The following is a 20,014-nucleotide window of genomic DNA, read 5'->3' as shown; positions in this document are numbered from 1 at the left end:
AATCCAGGGGGCGGAGGTTGCAGTGAGTCAAGATCGTACCACTACACTCCAGCCTGGGTGACAGCGCAAGACTCCATCTCAAAAAAACAAAAAACAAAAAACTCACTCAACAAATGTCGCTTGAGTCTGAATGGCAGTCTAGTATAGTGATTACCATTTTCTATTTGTGCAACCCTGGGTATTACTGAACCGTCCCATGCGTTTCCTCACCTATAAAAAGGGATAATAAAATAGTCCCCTTATAGGGCTGCTGTGAAGATTAAATGAGCTCATTCAATGAGCACATCATCAACACTCAATATGTGGCCACTTTTATTTTTGTATCTACCCAGACCTGGAGGAGGCTCTGGGTGGTCTACACAGGAGGTGAGGATGGCTTTAGTTAATACTGGTGAAGTTTATAAGTGAATTTATGGTGAAAAAATTAATAGTAACAATTGTTTATTAAAACAATCCAAGTTTTAAGATTTTGTGGAAACAATTATCTTTGCTTGGAACTTTCATGTAGGGCTACCTCCTCATTTCTGAGATGTTCTGACTTGGATTTAGCATCCCATGGTAAATAAAGTAGGTTAGCTGGAAAGTTCTTCAACAACCGATTTGATTTCAAGACATTTTTATTATTTATTTATTTAGAGATGGAGTCCTGCTCTGTTACCCAGGCTAGATTGCAGTGGTGCAATCTTGGCTCACTGCAAGCTCCGTCTCCCTGGTGCAAGCGATTCTTCCGCCTCAGCCTCCTGAGTAGCTGGGATTACAGGTGTTCAGCACCACGCCCCGCTAATTTTTTTTCTTCTTTTTTTTTTGTATTTTTAGTAGAGACGGGGTTTTGCCATGTTGGCCAGGCTGGTGTCGAACCCCTGGCCTCAGGTGATCTGCCCGCCTCAGCCTCCCAAAGTGTTGGGATTACAGGCATGAGCCACCATGCCTGGCTGACATTTTTTGCTATTAAAAAAAAAAAAAAAAGAGGTAAACAGTTTTTCACCAGTCAGTCCCGTGTAGAAACAAGAAATCCAAACACCAGTTTCTAGACAAGTCTCTTGAGTATTTCAATAAATACTCCTTTCGATCTCAGGGCTTGGAGGCTGTGCTCATTTTAAAGGTCTGGGAGCAGTATCTCGTGGATGATGGGGACATCTAGAGACTGTTGGGAAAACTACAGACAGCTATGATTCTTGAGCAAGCATTACGGTGCTACTCAAGTGTGGTTCCAGAACCCCAGCACTGGCATCACCCAGGAGCTTGATAGAAATGCAGAATCTCAGGCCTCAGACATACTGAATCAAAACCTGCACTTTTAAAGTCTTTCTGTGCAGGGAGCCGTGGCTCATGCCTATAATCCCAGTACTTTGGGAGGCTGATGCAGGAGGGTCGCTTGAAGCCAGAGTTTGAGACCAGCCTCGGCAACAAGGCTAGATCCCTTGTCTCTCTACCAAAAATAAAAATAAAAAATAAGCTGCATGTGGTGGTGCACGCCTGTAATCCTAGCTACTTGAGAGGCTGAGGGAGGAGGATCACTTGAGCTCAGGAGTTTGAGACTGCCAATGAGCTATGATTGTGCCATTGTACTCCAGCCTGCAACGGAGCAAGACTGTCAATCCAAAAAAAAAAAAAAAGCCTAAGGCAAAATTGGCACACAACACCTTTACTGATATCTGAGTATGACCTAGCCTTACAGTAGACATCTTCCCAACCCCGCTGAAGGCAGTCAGAACCATCTGCCTTGGAAACACTCTGGGTCAAAAGCAAGTCTCAGCCTGGCGCGGTGACTCACGCCTGTAATCCCAGCACTTTGGGAGGCTGAGGCACTTGAGGTCAAGCATTTGAGACCAATCAGCCTGGCCAATATGGAGAAACCCCGTCTCTACTAAAAGTATAAAAATTAGCAGGGTGTGGTGGCACGTGACTGTCGTCCCAGCTACTCGGGAGGCTGAGGCAGGAGAATTGCTTGAACCTGGGAAGCGGAGGTTGCAGTGAGCTAAGATCGCGCCACTGTGCTCCAGCCTGGGTGTTGGAGCGAGATTCGGTCTCAAAAACAACAAAACAAAAGCAAGTCTCCATATTTAAATAACCCTGCATGAGAAACAAACATTACAGGAATGTTTCCCAGCTCATCTATGTTCCTTTAACATCTGTATAGCACTCCAGATGGACTGAGAATGTCCTCAAGAGACAGGGCACACACACATTTCCTAGAACAATGAGAAACCCCTGAAGCGGTATTTCTGGTGACCCAGGTACTGAAAGTACAGGCCCAGAAGGCCCTGTATTCACTGAGCAAATAGTTCTGCATTTCCGGAGTCAGGGGTTCTATACACACCTCTTGTCAAGTCTAGATCAATCTCTACTTTTTCAATGTAGGTCCTGCCTAACCCAACCCCTCCCAATCGCCACCTCCATGATCCTCTCCTGTTTCTTATTCTCACTGCAATTAATTTATATAATTCCTGAGGGACTTGGTGCCTCGCAAGCAGTTTTTTTTTTTTTCTGCCAGGTCTAGACTGCAGGCTCTTTGAGGGAAAAAGACAGTCACTATCACATCAGTGGTATACCACAGCTCGCTGCCCAATGGCCCAAAGATCTACTGACAACAGACCAAACATCTCACAAACTGTGATTTAATACCATTATTCCTTGGGGCTTATACCTTACAAAACACTACCCATGGAAATCCAGTGGTTATGACCATTCCTATTTTACAAAATGAAGGCTGCTAAAAATCAGTCTCATAAGCAAACATACTAGGTAAAATTACCCAGTAACAGAGCCCTGCACTCCCTACTCCCAGCTACCTTTTTCAAGCTCTAATACCAGTCGTTCTGATATGCTTGAGAAGCAAATGAATCCTGAACTCTAGCCTGGAAAAGAATTTGTATGTGGTGAGTCAGTGAGATACACAGACCAGGCTCTACTAGCCTCCCACATGTATTCACACAAAAATGACAAAAACTAGCACAAATATCCTGCAAATAAAACTTTTTTTTTTTTTTTTTGTGGAGAGTTTCGCTCATCGCCCAGGCTGAAGTGCAATGGCACGATCTTGGCTCACTGCAACCTCCGCTTCCCGGGTTCAAGCGATTCTCCCACCTCAGCCTCTGAGTAGCTGGGATTATGGGAGCTTGCCACCACGCCCAGCTTTTTTTTTTTGAGACTGAGATTCGGTCTCAAAAACAACAAAACAAAAGCAAGTCTCCATATTTAAATAACCCTGCATGAGAAACAAACATTACAGGAACGTTTCCCAGCTCATCTGTTTCACTCCTGTTGCCCCGGCTGGAGTGCAATCGCACAATCTCAGCTCACCCAACCTCCACTTCCCGGGTTCAAGCAAGTCTCCTGCCTCGGCCTCCCGAGTAGCTGTGATTACAGGCATGCGCCACCATGCCCAGCTAATTCTGTATTTTTAGTAGAGAAGGGGCTTCACCATGTTGGCCAGGCTGGTCTCAAACTCCTGACCTCAGGTGACCCACAGGCCTCAGCCTCCAAAAGTGCTGGGATTAAAGATGTGAGCCACGGTGCCTGGCCCAATAAAAATCTTCAGAGCTTTGTTCAGTTATCTGGTTGAGGTTTATGATGCTGGATTCTATTTGAAAAGTTAAAAATCTAGGTGTCCTAAGAAGTACTATTAGGGCAACTGGCCTTCTCTTCCTACCTTTTTTGTAGTATGCTGACAAGTTCTTCAGGATTCATAACCCTTTACCTCTAAGGAAGCTGCAAAAATGGAATTAACTATTAAATATACAAAAAGCACCTAAGAATGATCCCATGAAAAATTTTGGTATAGTTACAATCTAGTATGAACCGTTTGAAGACTGGTGAGGAAATCTGCAGGTCTAATGCACCAGGTACTGTGAAACAATCCCTGTGGAAGTTTAAGTGGTCACAAAAGATGTAATCTTCTTCTGTCCCCTAACAAAACAGGAAGGAAACTGAAATAGGAACCACTGGAAATATCCTGAAGGGAGAAAGAAGAGGAAAAGATCAGACATCATATTTATTAAAATCTTTATTCATTTTCTTTTTTCAGAATTGAAACCCATAGAACACATTAGAAATTTAGATGCATATCTGTCTTGTTTGGTATCTTACCAAGTACAATCTCTGTGCAACAGCTCTGAGAAGAAATCCTTGGCAGATCAAAAGAGAGGGTAGTAGCTCCCACACTTTCCATTTAAGCAAATAAATTAGCTTCCAAGTAAGTTGTTCCCAGTTTCACCCAACATTTTGTGTTTATGAGAAACACCTTAGTTCCTAAAAACCTGTGGTAGTCCAGTACCCAGTCCCTCCTACCTTGTCACCACCCAGACTTGAGGAATTGAAGGGAAAAAAACTGGCCTTCCCCTGTAGAATGAGTTTCCCAAAGACAGGTGTGCCTGGCTCACTAGTAGGCCTGGCCCGTGCTGGCACACTAGAGCTGCTCAGTAGGTATTTGCTGATGAATAGTCTTTATGTTAATTAGTGTCCACTCTCAGAGACTGAGAACCTTTCACTAGCTGCAAGTCCTTCAGCAATTTAAGTCAGTGTTCCCCTTTGTTAAAATAAATATGTTTTTCTTGCTAGAATACATATATGACTATATACATTACATATACCTTTACTCATGTTTCCTGAAGCTCAAACTCACAGGATGAGGCATATAAGATAGCTTACCGACAATGCTGTTTTATCATCATTGAGGTGTGGCCATTTACTGGTCAAAGAACACACGGGTGATGAAGAAGAAAGGCTGAAGAAATATGGCGGATGGAAAGGGAAGGGAAGGCAAAAGCATTTTCTTTTTTTAGAAAAAAAAGATGGATTTCTTTGGAAGACAATGCTGGCTTTGGATGACATTGAAAAATTGCCACGTATAGGATTCATCTTTCCCAAAATAATATGCAATTAATGTACCTGAATTCTTCCATTTCCTTCTTAAATTTCATTTGACATATTAATCCTGAGTGCAAACAGGGGGCAATGCCTTATTAATACATTCTTGAATAATACTCTGAGCAAATCAGATCCTATGAATTTGTTTTACACAGAAAATTATTTACACCTCCCCCAAACCCACAATGCAGCCTCATACTAAAGAAAGTTTTATAACAAAACCTTTATACTCAGATTTATCCATTCAAACTTTAGAATAAACATTTTGTAACAAGTGGGAGGAGGGCAGGAAATGGCAATTGAGTCTGGATTTTCCTAGTTTTGTAGTATTAAAATGTCTCCACATCTACCTTTGGATGTTTGGTAGGCATACCTTACAGCTGATCCAAACCCTACGACTTGATTGTAACAGCCTTAGATTCTAATAGAGAAAGTAGGACAGTGTGACAACACTTTAAAAAAAAAAATCCACCTCTTTTTTTTTTCTTTTTTTTTTAAGACAGAGACAATTCTCCTGCCTCAGCCTCCCAAGTAGCTGGGACTACAGGCGTATGCCACCGTGCCCTGCTAATTTTTGCATTTTCAGTAGAGACAGGGTCTCACCATGTTGGTCAGGCTGGTCTCGAACTCCTGGCCTCAGGTGATCTGCCCGACTCGGCCTCCCAAAGTGCTGGAATGACAGGCATGAGCCGCTGCACCTGGCCCTGACCTCTTTTTTCAAACAGTGTTTGAAATTTTAGGGCTTTCTGAATTTTAAAGCTGTAAGTTTATGGTTGGTTTTCTCCAAGATTTGCCTAAACATACTTTTCCAGCTTATTGAAATCCTGACTTAGAACAAAAATTTATATTCTCAGTGCCATGTCACACCACTCTATTAGCTCAATTCTAACTTTATGGATTAGAGTTCTAAATTTTATGGATGAAAATTCTAAATTTATGATCAGAATGCCTTTTAAGATCACGAGTCTGAAAACAGATGCAAATAAAATGAAACGATACATTTTCTGCAAATGCTTTCAAGAAAGGATTGAGACATTTTCTTTCCTGCCTGCTTTTTTCCTTAGCAGAATCTCTGCCTTCAATGTTACAAAGTTCCCAGTTTCAGACTTCTTATTCATTTCAGTGTGGCATACTAAAGGCATCATGTATTTGAAAGACCACAAATCCATAACTTAGTTCAACTAACCTTTACAGGGAGAGCAAAGCTGATATCTCTTTCTATTGTCTCCTCCCAGCTGGCTCCTGGAAGCCTGTGGGTGAGCACTAACCAAGGTATTCTCATACTGAGTTATGAATTTCCCTGGACACACAACAGTGAGTAGCCTTAAAACTGAAATCAGTGCCTCCTTTGGTTAACACGAATTCTGTGTTTTGTGCTAGTCTCTGTCTTCTTAAATTCAATACATCCGGCCGGGCGCGGTGGCTCACGCCTGTAATCCCAGCACTTTGGGAGGCCGAGACGGGCGGATCACAAGGTCAGGAGATCGAGACCATGGTGAAACCCCGTCTCTACTAAAAATACAAAAAATTAGCCGGGCGTGGTGGCGGGCGCCTGTAGTCCCAGCTACTCAGGAGGCTGAGGCAGGAGAATGGCGTGAACCCAGGAGGCGGAGCTTGCAGTGAGCCGAGATCGCGCCACTGCACTCCAGCCTGGGCGACAGAGCGAGACTCCGCCTCAAAAAAAAAAAAAAAAAAAAATTCAATACATCCTTTTTATAACCCAGCCCATTGTTCTCTTCATCTCAAAATGTATATAAAATGTACAAAAGTTTCCTAATTTCATGCCATTTAAAAATAGTTATAGGTTACTCAGTTATCTTTCAGTGCAAGAAAACTGGACATAAATTCTAAAGCTGTTTTTGAGAGTAGGTGCCTAAAACTAGTTTCCAATGGCTGGCATTAAATGTATTCAACCACACTGTTTAAATATTCGCCTCTGCTTGACAGGAATGAAAAGCTGGAACGCACCTCGGCAAGATGCAAGAGCAAAGCCCATAGCTCTGAGGCCACAGGTGAGCGGGCACATCAGCCCTGTCTTCCTTTGCCCCCTGTGTTTTACTGCAACTACTTACATGTTGACATCACTTTGCCAGAACACAAAATGAAAACTGTGCTTTACAAACCTGAAATTTGAGAGTGCTAAGAGGGGAAAGAAGCATAATATAACATCATGGGTTCAGAACTCCAAACAAGACTGAATGATGGAATTAGGATTTGACATAAATCAAAATCTTAAGGCTCTTCCTTTTAACCTCCTCAATTTCAAGGCTCAGAAGGCTTAAAATCTTGGCTGGGTATGGTGGCTCATGCCTGTAATCCCAGTACTTTGGGAGGCTGAGGCAGGTGGATCACCTGAGGCCCGGAGTTTGAGATCAGCCTGGCCAACATGGTGAAACCCTATCTTTACTAAAAATATAAAAATCAGCTGGGCGTGGTGGTGGGCGCCTGTAATCCTAGCTACTCTGGATGCTGAAGCAAGAGAATCGCTTGAACCCAGGAGGTGGAGGTTGCAGTGAGCCGAGATCATGCAACTGCACTCTAGCCTGGGCAACAGAGTGAGTCTTGGTCTCAAAAAAAAAAAAAAAAAAGCAGCGGCAGCTTAAAATCTGTTTCCAGTCTTCCATGGCCCCAAACCACAAGATAAGTCCAGTCCCCAGTAAGGTATACCCTCTCACCTGCAGGAGTGTCCCTTTCTTAGGAGAAAGGGGCAAAAAGGTTGCTGATCTCTTGGGAACAGCAGCTTCAGTGACAAAATACCCTAAAGGCAGAGGTGGAAATTCATTTCAGAAGAGAAATGAGGATGACAGAGACCACAAGCTACCTGTTATTCAAGGTATTATTTCAGTTTGCTTTGTTAATTTGGGAAGGACTGCTTTTGGCAAAAGGGGAAAAAATTAGTCTCCTTAGAGAATCATGCTTAGGTTGTAATAGCATTTTCTCTAGAGACAACTTTTTGGTTAATTGGGATACAACTATGAGAACGCAGAATTTACTTAGGTGCAAAGACATGTTTGCTTTTTACACATCTTAAGACCCTCAATACAAGGGAACCTGTTTTTCAATTTCAATCATCTGCCCGATTCTGATTCTACCAGTGGGTCTCTCTCTCTTCTTCCCTCCTCTGAGATCATCAAAACAATACTACCCAATGGCTTAAAAGCCCAAACACCTTTCTGTTTTTGTCCTTCCCTCCAATTCTATCTTAAACATGTATCTCCTCCAACAGAGTGTGCTATTTTGGCTTGATGGAATGCAAGGTTTTATTTGCTGCCACTCTGTAGGACAGTAAGCATTCTGATGTAACTAGTTCTGGTAAAAAAAAAAAGACACAAGAGATTGCAAAGTGTTTCCACAAAATCCACAGGCGTGGAGAAAGGACTGCAAGGTTCAACTCAAAACACACACTCCAGAGCCAATCCCAGTATTCATCTATCCAGATGTCACACCTGTTTGTCCTTTGGCATGGGAATTAAGACTGACCAACTATGATGCCCAGTGCTAAAATGGGAAATTGCCGAGGAGGTCAGAAGGCAAGTCAGCAGGAATGTCTCTATGCTCTGAAACTTGTGGTCTTTGCTTTAGTTTCCACTACAGAAAACACCAAAGACATCCAAGGCCACCCTGTCCCCTGTCACCAGACCTTGCTGCTGGCCACTTCCAATCCATCTCATACCATTTGGAATTGATTGTGCTGTTTCTCTATCTTTGTAAAAAGAAGTTTCACTTATTTTGTGTCGAGAATTACAAGTGTGAGAGAGGCATCCTGTCTTCCACCAGTACTGTGTCCACCCCAAACTGGTCGGTGCACTGCTTTACGGTGGCCAGGACACTCAGGAGCCGCTGATCCACGGCGTCCAGATGAGGATCAGAGAGCACTGGGGAGATGGGGTCATGGGCCATGGCAGATTTTAAGGCAGACTTTAGCACACCATTCTTTAGGTAGTTCAGTCTGTTCCAGGTAGAAACCCGAATGCTGGAAGAAAAAGTTATAGAACAAGGTACTTACAACCTCTCATTATCAAATGGAGTTTGAAAGCCTGCTAGGCAGACAAAAGCAAAAAAAAATTAGGTAAAATACTTTAAATCATTTTTGTTTTAGAATTACCCCTACGTAATGAGTAAGCAACATTACTATGTTTTGATATTTTCTGTGTAACTAATCAGAGATATATACAGAGATTTACACACATGTTCACCACAGTGCTGTTTGTAACAGGAAAAATGTTAAACAATCTGAATGTCCAATGATTGGGAAATAGTTAAATTATGGTTCATCCATTGAAAGGAATACCATGCAGCCGTTAAAAACAATTTTGAAAATTTAGTGGAATGGGAAATGCCTATGGTATGATGCTGGGTGGGGGGAAAAGGATGGAGGAAAACCCTGTTTCACTTCAAATCTGTAGGAAAACAAAATACACACACATGGATTGGAATGAAATACACTACAATGTTAACAAGAGGATGCATCCTTAGACGTTAATGGGTACTATAAGCTTCCTTCTTCTTCATGTGTTTCTGAAGTCTAAAACAACTTCTCCTAGGAAAAAATTATTTTAAGGATACCTATCTGCCTTAATTATTTCACTGACTGCTACCGTTTGAATGTCTGTCCCCTCCAAAATATATGTTGAAATTGCCATTGTAATAGTATCAAGGTGGAGTCTTTAAGAGGTCATTAGGCCATGAATGCTCTGCCTTCATGGGTGGAACTAATGTTGCTATGAAAAGGCAAGTTCAAGGCCAGGAGAGGTGGCTCATGCCTGTAATCCCAACACTTTGGGAGGCTGAGGTGGGCCCTGAGATTGGGAGTTCCAGACCAGCCTGGCCAACATGGTAAAACCCCATCTCTACTAAAAATGCAAAAATTAGCTGGGCATGGTGGCATGCGCCTGTAATCCCAGCTACTTGGGAGGCTGAGACACGAGAATCATTTGAACCTGGGAGGTAGAGGTTGCAGTGAGCTGAGATTGCACCACTGCACTCCAGCCTGGGCAACAGAGTGAGACTCCATCTCAAAAAAAAAAAAAAAAGGCGAGTTCAGCCCCTTGTTGCCCTCTCTCTTTGCCCTTTTGCCTTCTGCCATGTGACATGACGACGCAGCAAGAAGTCCCTTGTCAGATGCTGGCACCTTGATATTTAACGTTCCAGCCTCCAGAACTGTGAACCAATAAATTTCTGTTCATTATAAATTACCCAGTCTGGCCAGGTATGGTGGCTCATGCCTGTAATCCCAGCACTCTGGGAGGCCCAAGGAGGCAGATCACTTGAGGTCAGGAGTTCGAGACCAGCCTGGGCCACATGGTGAAACCCCATCTCTACTACAAATACAAAAATTACCCAGGCATGGTGGTGAACGCCTGTAATCCCAGCTACCTGGAAGGCTGAGACAAGATAATCACTTGAACCTGGTAGGTGGAGGTTGCAGTGAGCCGAGATCGCGCCACTGCACTCCAGCCTGGGCGACAGAGCGAGACTCCATCTCAAAATAAGATAAAATAAAATAAAACAAATTACCCAGTCTGTGGTATCCTGTTATAGCAGCACAAAACAAACAAAGACACCAACTATAGAGCATCTTTTATTTATCTGAGAAGAAAAGTTCTTAGCCCTCTGTGGGCAAAGTAGGAATTACTAGGTATGCAGAAATGTCTGATTCTGTAAAAGGCAGCCTGTTGTGCAACAATTTAAAAGCTAAGGAAGACTATTGCATAAAGCATGCATGGAAGGGACAAACAGGCACAGACGGAGTACAGTTATTTTTTATTCTGAAATATATTACAAATGCCCAGAGCATCAGAGCTTCCTCTGTGACTAAGTTATCACGTTATTTCCTCTCGGCTCCAAATTCACTCTTCAAAATATGCTCTGCTGGCCAGGCACAGTGGCTCACGCCTGTAATCCCAACACTTTGGGAGGCCATGGTGGGCAGATGACTTGAGGTCAGGAGTTCCAGACCAGCCCCACCAACATGGTGAAACCCCATCTCTAAAAATACAAAAAATTAGCTGGGCATGGTGGCAGGTGCCTGTAATCCCAGCTACTCAGGAGGCTGGGGCAGGAGAATCACTCGAACCCGGGAGACGGAGACTGCAGTGAGCCGAGATCGTGCCACTGCACTCCAGCCCGGGCGACAGAGCGAGACTCCATCTCAAAAAACCAAACCAAACCAAACCAAACCAAACCAAACCAAAATGTGCTCTGCTACAACGGGTAGGATTAATTTAAGCATCTTTCCCCTAAAGCTTTCTCACTAGAGGGCGCTAGGGGGACACTGCAGGGGGAAGGGGCTCTCCAAATGCTTTTGTGGGTCGATGGTGGTGTTGGGGAGGCACAGAGGTCATCCAGTGAAGCCCTGTCTAGCCACATTCCCAGAAAGTGTGGGTCCTTGGTGACCTCAAGCCTTAGCCTGGCCTGGGAATAACTCTCCTGAGGCCCTCTCAACATGGAAACCAGAGATTTGAAGGCCATCTGCTCACCCTGGCCCCAATTCCCTCTGAAGGCCCACATGTGTGCCTCACCTGCAGCACAGAAGGTTCCTACTGGATTCTCTCTCTCCCTCTCCATGTCATGACACCAGCTATGGCTTGAATGTACACCCAGCCTGCACCCTGGAGAATTGCTTCTGGCTTGTTCAGCACCTGCAAACTAGCAAACTTCTCTGCTATCTGGTAGGTTGAGCTAAACCTTCTCCACTGAAGTCCAAACTCCAGTCATTGGGAGGGGATCCCCTTCCAAGTTTGTCCTTCCTTGGGCACTCTCCCTCAGCCCTAGTTTTCTTTTATAGTCACTCCTGTTATTGGAATTTAGTAATTCTTTAGGCTGGGCACGGTGGCTCAAGCCTGTAATCCCAGCACTTTGGGAGGCCAAGACGGGTGGATCACGAGGTCAGGAGCTCGAGACCATCCTGGCCTACACGGTGAAACCCCGTCTCTACTAAAAAATACAAAAAACTAGCCGGGCAAGATGGCGGGCGCCTATAGTCCCAGCTACTCGGGAGGCTGAGGCAGGAGAATGGTGTAAACCCGGGAGGCGGAGCTTGCAGTGAGCCGAGATCGAGCACTCCAGCCTGGGCGACAGAGCGAGACTCCGTCTCAAAAAAAATAAAAATAATAATAATAATAATAATAATAATTCTTTATATTGGGTTGGGCTCAGTGGCTCACGCCTGTAATGCCAGCACTTTGGGAGGCCGAGGTGGGCAGAGCACAAGGTCAGGAGTTCTAGACCAGCCTGGCCAACATGGTGAAACCCCGTCTCTACTAAAAATACAAAAATTAGCCAGGTGCGGTGACAGGCGCCTGTAATCCCAGCTACTTGGGAGGCTGACTCAGGAGAATCGCTTGAACACGGGAGGTGGAGGTTGCAGTGAGCCGAGATCGCTCCACTGTACTCCAGCCTGGGTGACAGAGCAAGACTCCGTCTCCAAAAAAAAAAAAAAACCTTTATATTAAACACCTCTGTTTAACACACTGTGTCTTTTCTATCTCCTGATTGAACCAGACTGATAAAACTACTACCACAAAAACATCTTCAAAGACAAATGCACAATTCTTTTTTTTTTTTTTTTTTGAGACGGAGTCTTGCTCTGTCACCTGGGCTGGAGTGCAGTGGCCGGATCTCAGCTCACTGCAAGCTCCGCCTCCCGGGTTCACGCCATTCTCCTGCCTCAGCCTCCCCAGTAGCTGGGACTACAGGCGCCTGCCACCTCGCTCGGCTAGTTTTTTGTATTTTTTAGTAGAGACGAGGTTTCACCATGTTAGCCAGGATGGTCTCGATCTCCTGACCTCGTGATCCGCCCGTCTCGGCCTCCCAAAGTGCTGGGATTACAGGCTTGAGCCACCGTGCCCGGCATGACAAACACACAATTCTTGATTGTATATATCACTACTTCCCATCATTAATAAAGACAACTAAGGACTGCCTGGGTAAACTGTTACTTTCTACAGAATTTTGTTGTTATTTAAAAAAAGAAAGAAGAGAAAGAGACTAGTTGCTAGGGCAGTCTTATGTGATATGATGTTGCTGGGAGCTGACCAGTATTAAGTGGTACTTTTGAACTTGCTTTTCTGTGAAGTTAAGCAAGATGAATCCCAGCTGATTCTTGATGTGCATGCTCTAAAATTACACCAGGATGGTCGGGCGCGGTGGCTCACACACCTGTAATCCTAGCACTCTGGAAGGCTGAGGCAGGTGGATCACTTGAGGTCAGTAGTTCCAGATCAGCCTGGCCAACATAGTGAAACCCATCTCTACTGCAAATACAAAAATTAGCTGGGTTTGGTGGCAGGCGCCTGTAGTCCCAGCTACTCGGGAGGCTGAGGCACAAGAATTGCTTGAACCCGAGAGGCAGAGGTTGCTGTAAGCTGAGATTGCACCACCGCACTCCCACCTGGGTGACAGACGCAGGCGCTGTCTCAAATTAAAAAATAATAATAATAATAAAATAATTTCAGGAATGATGAAAAGAAGCTTCTTAGACTTTAGCTCATTTTCTTGACTCATTTTTCAATTTCTCTGTTCCCAGTTTTTTTAAAAAACCAATTACTATTTATTTTCTATTTTTTCGAGACAGAGTCTCACTCAGTCGCCCAGACTGGAGTGCAATGGCACAATCTCGGCTCACTGCAACCTCCGCCTCCCAGGTTCAAGCAATTCTCCTGTCTCAGCCTCCTAAGTAGCTGGAATACTAGTTCCTGCCACCATGCCCGGCTCATTTTTGTATTTTTATTAGAGACGGGGTTTCACCATGTTGGCCAGGCTGGTCTCGAACTCCTGACCTCAGGTGATCCACTCATCTCGGCCTCCCAAATTCCTGGGATTATAGGAGTGAGTCACTGTGCCTGGCCAAAATCAATTATTATTTATGGAAAAAGTTACTTTTGGTTTAGTTAATTTCAAAGTGAAATATGCGAACCCCAGGTGGTATGTGATGGGTGAGTGAGAGGACTTGAAACCACAAGGTAACCAGGTATAGTAACCAGGGATACAGATTTTACTCAGTGTTTTTTTTTTTTTTGGCGGTGGGGTGGGGAGTATGGGTGATTATATTCTGCTATTAAACCAAACATAGACATGTATTACTGAATACATACACTCTTCTATTCATATAAAATTTGAGATGAATTCTGAGCTGTGGGTTATCTGCCTTCACTTTTCCCTGATACCCCATTTCAGGATCTCCAGAGGTTCATATCCCATTTCAGGATCTCCAGAGGTTCTAGGTTGGAAAAGTATGAAAAGCATGGCTCAGGTATCAGAGAGTCTGAGGGCCAAGAAAATGGATGTACTGTTACCTGAGCCTGGAAAGGAAGGCAATGCAGGCACATATATTTGCTATGCACAACTTACATGCAACACTGATAGAGAGGGGCAAGAATGCTTCTTTCATCCAGCGAGGGGTTCCCAAAGCTGAAAATTAAATTAAAACTTAGTGAATTCGGTGGAAGTACCATTGTTTTCTTAGCATCAAAGCAATAGCAAATTCTATATGAAACTCAAATGTGATCCTAGATAATTTCATGCTCCAGCAGCTCAAATCACTTAAATTGAAAACAAGCAGGGCATGACCAATTAGACACAGGATCCCTAACAGCCTGTACTAAAATATCTGACAACAAATATACTCATTTACAAGGGACCTTTTCCTGCCAAGATATTAGAAGATACTGGAGCATAATTATGGTAAACACAGTGTGGAGTTCACAGACCAAAGGGAGAACTTGAAGACCCCTAAGCCTGCAAAGGTTTTAAGGACCAGAGAGAGAAATAAAGGCCATTTATATTAGATTCCCACAAATAAGCAGATGACCACTACTTGTAAAAAGAAGTCACACTTGTTCTACTCCCAAATTACCAATATCCTATTCCCTACAAGTAAGTATATGTATCAATTCAAATTGGAAAAACTGTTCACAGAGGCTGAGGAAACTGATTCACAGCAGATGCAAAAATTACCTTAGCAGCAATTCAGAGTTAGAAAAGGAGAACTGATTCTAGAAAACTGTCAACCTTTCCCTCTTTCCAGAGGTTCACCTTAATAAGCTGGAGTCTGGTAGTTTTTTTTTTTTTTTTTTTTTTTTTTTTGTTGTTGAGACGGAGTTTCGCTCTGTCGCCCAGGCTGGAGTGCAGTGGCCGGATCTCAGCTCACTGCAAGCTCCGCCTCCCGGGTTTACGCCATTCTCCTGCCTCAGCCTCCCGAGTAGCTGGGACTACAGGCGCCCGCCACCTCGCCCGGCTAGTTTTCTGTATTTTTTTTAGTAGAGACGGGGTTTCACCGTGTTAGCCAGGGTGGTCTTGATCTCCTGACCTCGTGATCCGCCCGTCTCGGCCTCCCAAAGTGCTGGGATTACAGGCTTGAGCCACCGCGCCCGGCCGAGTCTGGTAGTTCTTAGTACAGTGTAGGTCCTCCAGTAATTCAAGGCAAAGGCAACTGCTATTGTCTGAATGTTTGTGTCCCCCTCAAATTCGTAATCCCTGGTGCAACAGTCCAACAGTATTAAGAGGTAGGGCCTTTGGGAGATGATTAAGCCATGAGGGAAGAGCCCACATCAACGGGATTAGTGCCCTTAGAGATGAGGTCAGAGGGAGCGTGTTCACCTCTTCTGCCATATGAGGACACATAGAAGGTACCATCTGAGGAACAGGCCCTCACCAGACACTGAATCTGCTGGCACCTTCATCTTAGAGTTCTCAGCCTCTGAAACTGTAGGCAATACATTTCCAATGCTTATGAATTACCCAGTCTAAGGGATTTTGTATAGCAGCCTGAATGGACAAAGCAACTATTTTGATACACACCAAATATCAAATATCATGTGTATCACAGGATGAGAGCTATGTGCTTTGCTGTAATGGGGTAGAGGGAGAGGCAGTGTTTGCTGGTCTTTCATTTTCTGTGGTCGTCACCATCTTTCACGAAGCACGAGGCGCCTGGTGTTCAGTATAAGATGGTGGCATAATTAGCAAATGTTGCCCAAGCACTCTGCTGAGGAGCCATGTCTTAGCTTATTTCCAACAACCAATGTTAACAGTAGTGACCTAGGGCCTGGAAAATTCTGTACTCCAAGGAAGCATTCTATTTAATAAATATTTATTAAATGCAACTAAAAGGGTGGCACTACGCCTGTAATCCCAGCACTTTGAGAAGCCGAGGCAAGCGGAGCACTTGAGGTCAGGAGTTCAAGACCAGCCTAGCCAACATGGTGAAACCCCATCTCTACTAAAAATACAAAATTAGCGGGTGCCTGTAGTCCCAGCTACTCAAGAGACTGAGGCTGGAGAATCGCTTGAACCCGGGAGGCAGAGGTTGCAGTGAGCTGAGATTGTGCCACTGCACTCCAGCCTGGGCAACAGAGCAAGATTCCATCTTAAAAAAAATTTTTTAAGAAGTGTGGCACTAAACTGGCCACCATGGAGAATGCAGAATATGAAATGGAAATACAATGTACTCTCCAAATAGCTCAGGCCTAAAAAAATAAGGACATTCTATTTATTCAAAATGAATAAACTTTTCTTATTCAAGATAAAAGTAACTTGTTGTTACATATAAAATCCACACTAGGCAACAGCTCTTCTTCCCATGATAGCAAAAGTATGGGCCTAGACTAACATAAAAATAGCAAAACATCCTATCAAATAAATTAATTTTTTTATTGCAGGAACCTTTGGATAGAATAAATTTAATAACAAATTCCACACTCTATTACATCTGTATCTCTCAAGTTTCTAAACACCAAATATCATAGCCAAGAAAGAATGATGTAGGTAGTAACAAACGAATGACCCTGGTTTCCAGTTGTCTGAGAAGAGGCTCATAGAGTCTTATACTCCTTGGAAAGAATTGCTTTTCCATTTTTTGAAGTACTGAGATCCCTGAGAGTAGAGAGAACGACAGGTACCAATAGCAAAGACTCCAAGTGGAAAAAAGAAGGACGCCACCTATCAATTGTATTCTGGATGTTTTCCAGGATGCTCTAGAAAATGCCCTTCTTTCATACACAGAAACCCCTCCCTGACAAGGACAGTCCTGCTGGTCTCACCTTTTGGCATTATCAAGAAGGATGAGCATACTAGCGCCTTCATCATCTTGAAAGCTCTCATAGTGATGGCGGTCAGCATTGCCAATCAGGTAATCAAAGACAGCTGTGTCAATGATGTCCAAGAGGCGCGGGCCAGAGTCATAAGGGGATGTTTTCTTCACAGCGTCACAGTAGCTCTCATCATACTCCCACCTGGAGACAAGCAGCATCACCAGCACTGAGTGTCAACACTGTACCTGGCACTGTTGCATACAAAGAGAAGACAGAGTTCCTACCTACTGGGTTTGCCCCTGACTCCACAGTTCTTTTTACTCTTGGACAGAAGTGCTGGTTCCTTTAAAGAACTGGCACCTGGCTAGGCACAGGGGAGAATTAAGTAATGGCTCATAGGAGCATTTACCTGGCCAATTTGCCTTCTCGGTAAGTCCTGCCCCATGGGTGACGGTGTTTCTGCAGAGGCCACACATCTGGAAGCCAAAGTGTGACAGATCCCTCCATTGTGTCTCCATCAGCACAAGCTGGTTCTGTTTCTCGGCAGTAATAGCACTTCCCATAAAAACAAGTATTGTTTCCTACAGGACAGAAAGGAGCCAAATACACTTAAGGAAATAATGAAGACTCCAAATTCTCTCCCAAATAGCACAGAACAGAATAGCTAAGTAAATAGGTATGGTGAAAACAAGACCCTGAGTTTACTATATTTCAAACATTTATTTTCCTGGATAGGTAATAAAAAAGCACACAGTATTAAAAAAAAATTCAAAAAGTACAAAAGGATATACACCCAAAAGCAAGTTGCCCTTGCCTCCTGTATCCTTTCTACCCAGTCTCTCTCTCTGGCATCAACTACCATCACCAGTATCCTTCAAATTCACTTTTTGTTTGTTTTGTTTTGTTGTTCTTGTTTTGAGACAGGGTCTGGCTTTGTCATCCAAGCTGGAGTGCAGTGGCGTGATCTCAGCTCATTGCAACCTCTGCCTCTGGGGCTCAAGATATCCTTCCATCTCAGCCTCCTGAGTAACTGGAACTATAGGTGTATGCCTCCATGCCCAGCTAATTTTTGATTTTTCTGGTAGAGATGGGGTTTTGCCATGTCGGCCAGGCTGGGCTCAAATTCCTGGACTCAAGTGATCTGCCCACCTCAGCCTCTCAAAATGCTGGGATTATAGGCATGAGCCACCATGTCCGGCCTCTAAACTCACTAATTTTCTTTTTTTTTTTTTTTTTTTTGAGACTGAGTCTTGCTCTGTCACCCAGGCTAGAGTGCAGTGGCACAATCTTGACTCACTGCAACCTCCGCCTCCCAGGTTGAAGCAATTCTCCCATCTTAGCCTCCTGAGTAGCTGGTATTACAGGCACATGCCACCACGCTTGGCTAATTTTTGTATTTTCAGTAGAGACATGGTTTCACCATTTGGCCAGGCTGGTCTCGAACTCCTGACCTCAGGTGATCCACCCACCCTCGGCCTCCCAAAGTGCTGGGATTACAGGTGTGAGCTACCGCGCCTGGCCTGAACTCAACTTTAATTAAAGGAAAGTAACGTCCTCCTCTTCTTCATTAGGACTGAGATCTTGGCCAGAGTGCCCAGGGGAGGGCAAAAAGGTCAGGTACTAGGCCAAGTGTGGCCAAGAGTTTGGTTACATAGAGGGGGAGGTATAGAGGAAGGGAGGAAGTTGAGCAAATAAGTAGACAGACTGAGTGTAACAGTAACCAGGCTTCTCACCAGTGGAGAAGAGAGTTAAACATACAGAAAGAGAGAAAGCCAGGATAAATCCTGCAGTGGTGAATTAGAATTGGAAATACTAGTTTGAATTGATGGGTTTTTTGTTTGTTTGTTTTTTGTTTTGTTTTTTTTGAGATGGAGTCTCTCTCTCCCAGGCTGGAGTGCAGTGGCGTGATCTCGGCTCACTGAAACCTCTGCCTCCTGGGTTCAAGCAATTCTCCGGCCTCAGCCTCCCGAGTAGCTGGGACTACAGTCGCATGCCACCACACCAGCTAATTTTTGTGTTTTTATTAGAGATGGGGTTTCACCATATTGGACAGGCTGGTCTCGGAACTCCTGACCTCATGATCCACCCGCCTCAGCCTCCCAGAGTGCTGGGATTACAGGCATGAGCCACTGCACCAGGCCTGAATTGATGGGTTTACTACACAGATACAGAAAAAGATATGCCTGCATCCTTTTAATCTGAAGAAATAGCTGACTTCAGGCCTGGGTTAGGGAAAGTACAAGATGAGCCTGGACCACAGCGTTACACTAGTTGCAAGAAAGTGCTTGGAGAATGATGGGACCATTCTAAAATGACACAGGAACTAGTTTGTAGAGGTTCCCACTGGCCAAATGTGGAACAGTTTAAGCATCCGAATAATTATAAATGGTAATAAATTATAGCTCATAGTGAGTTCATGGTGATATAAATAAATACATGAATGTGTGGAGGCAGGGGAGTTCTACCCTTCAACAGAATGACAACTAATAGGTCTAGAAGCAATGATAGAATGAAAAAAATCATTTGAAGGCCAGGAACTGTGGCTCACATCTGTAATCCCAGCACTTTAGGAGGCCGAGGGAGAAGGATCACTTGAAACCAGCCTGGAAAACCCTGTCTCTATAAAAATAAAAGTAAAAACATTAGCCAGGCATGGTGGCGCACGCCTGTAGTCAAAGCTACTCAGGAGGCTGAGGTAGAAGGATTGCTTGAGAGCAGGAGGTTGAGGCTGCAGTGGGCCATGATCATGCCACTGCACTCCAGCCTGGGTGACAGAGACTCTGTCTCAAAAAAAACAAAAATACAAAAATTATCATTTGGTGATACTGCTGAGAGAGAGCATTAAAAAAAAAAATCACCATTTGGCAACTATTATAATAAGTGAACTCCTGATCACTTGAGGTCAGGAATTTGAGACCAGCCTGGCCAACATGGTGAAACCCCGTCTCTACTAAAAATACAAAATTAGCCGGGAGTAGTGGTATGCACCTGTAATTCCAACTACTCAGAAGGCTGAGGCAGGAGAATTGCTGGAACCTGAGAGGCAAAGGTTGCAGTGAGCTGAGATTGCGCCACTGCACTCCAGCCTGAGTGACAGAACAAAACTCCATCTC

At 44.1% G+C, this 20,014-nt stretch overlaps 1 protein-coding gene across 3 annotated transcripts in view; it reads right to left on the bottom strand.

The window, feature by feature from the left end:
• Positions 1 to 7,780: 7,780 nt before the first annotated feature.
• The window catches only part of FAM20B (FAM20B glycosaminoglycan xylosylkinase), a 50,327-nt gene continuing 38,093 nt past the window's right edge, over positions 7,781 to 20,014 (bottom strand). For 2 of the 3 annotated variants that reach the window (XM_033200597.1, XM_033200598.1), the window contains exons 5-8: positions 17,311 to 17,482; positions 16,911 to 17,102; positions 14,221 to 14,280; positions 8,611 to 8,842 (exon numbers count right to left, since the gene is read on the bottom strand). In XM_033200597.1, coding sequence (XP_033056488.1) covers positions 8,611 to 8,842; positions 14,221 to 14,280; positions 16,911 to 17,102; positions 17,311 to 17,482 — 656 coding nt within the window. Of the gene's footprint in view, positions 8,843 to 14,220; positions 14,281 to 16,910; positions 17,103 to 17,310; positions 17,483 to 20,014 lie in introns of all 3 variants that reach the window. The other variant, XM_033200596.1, reaches the window with a different exon arrangement.

This window comes from Trachypithecus francoisi, unplaced genomic scaffold, assembly GCF_009764315.1.
Source record: "Trachypithecus francoisi isolate TF-2019V2 unplaced genomic scaffold, Tfra_2.0 Lachesis_group5, whole genome shotgun sequence".
In the NCBI taxonomy this organism is placed as follows: domain Eukaryota; kingdom Metazoa; phylum Chordata; class Mammalia; order Primates; family Cercopithecidae; genus Trachypithecus; species Trachypithecus francoisi.
The sequence above is the reverse complement of the archived record's forward strand: the minus strand, read 5'-3'. Positions and strand labels throughout refer to the sequence as shown.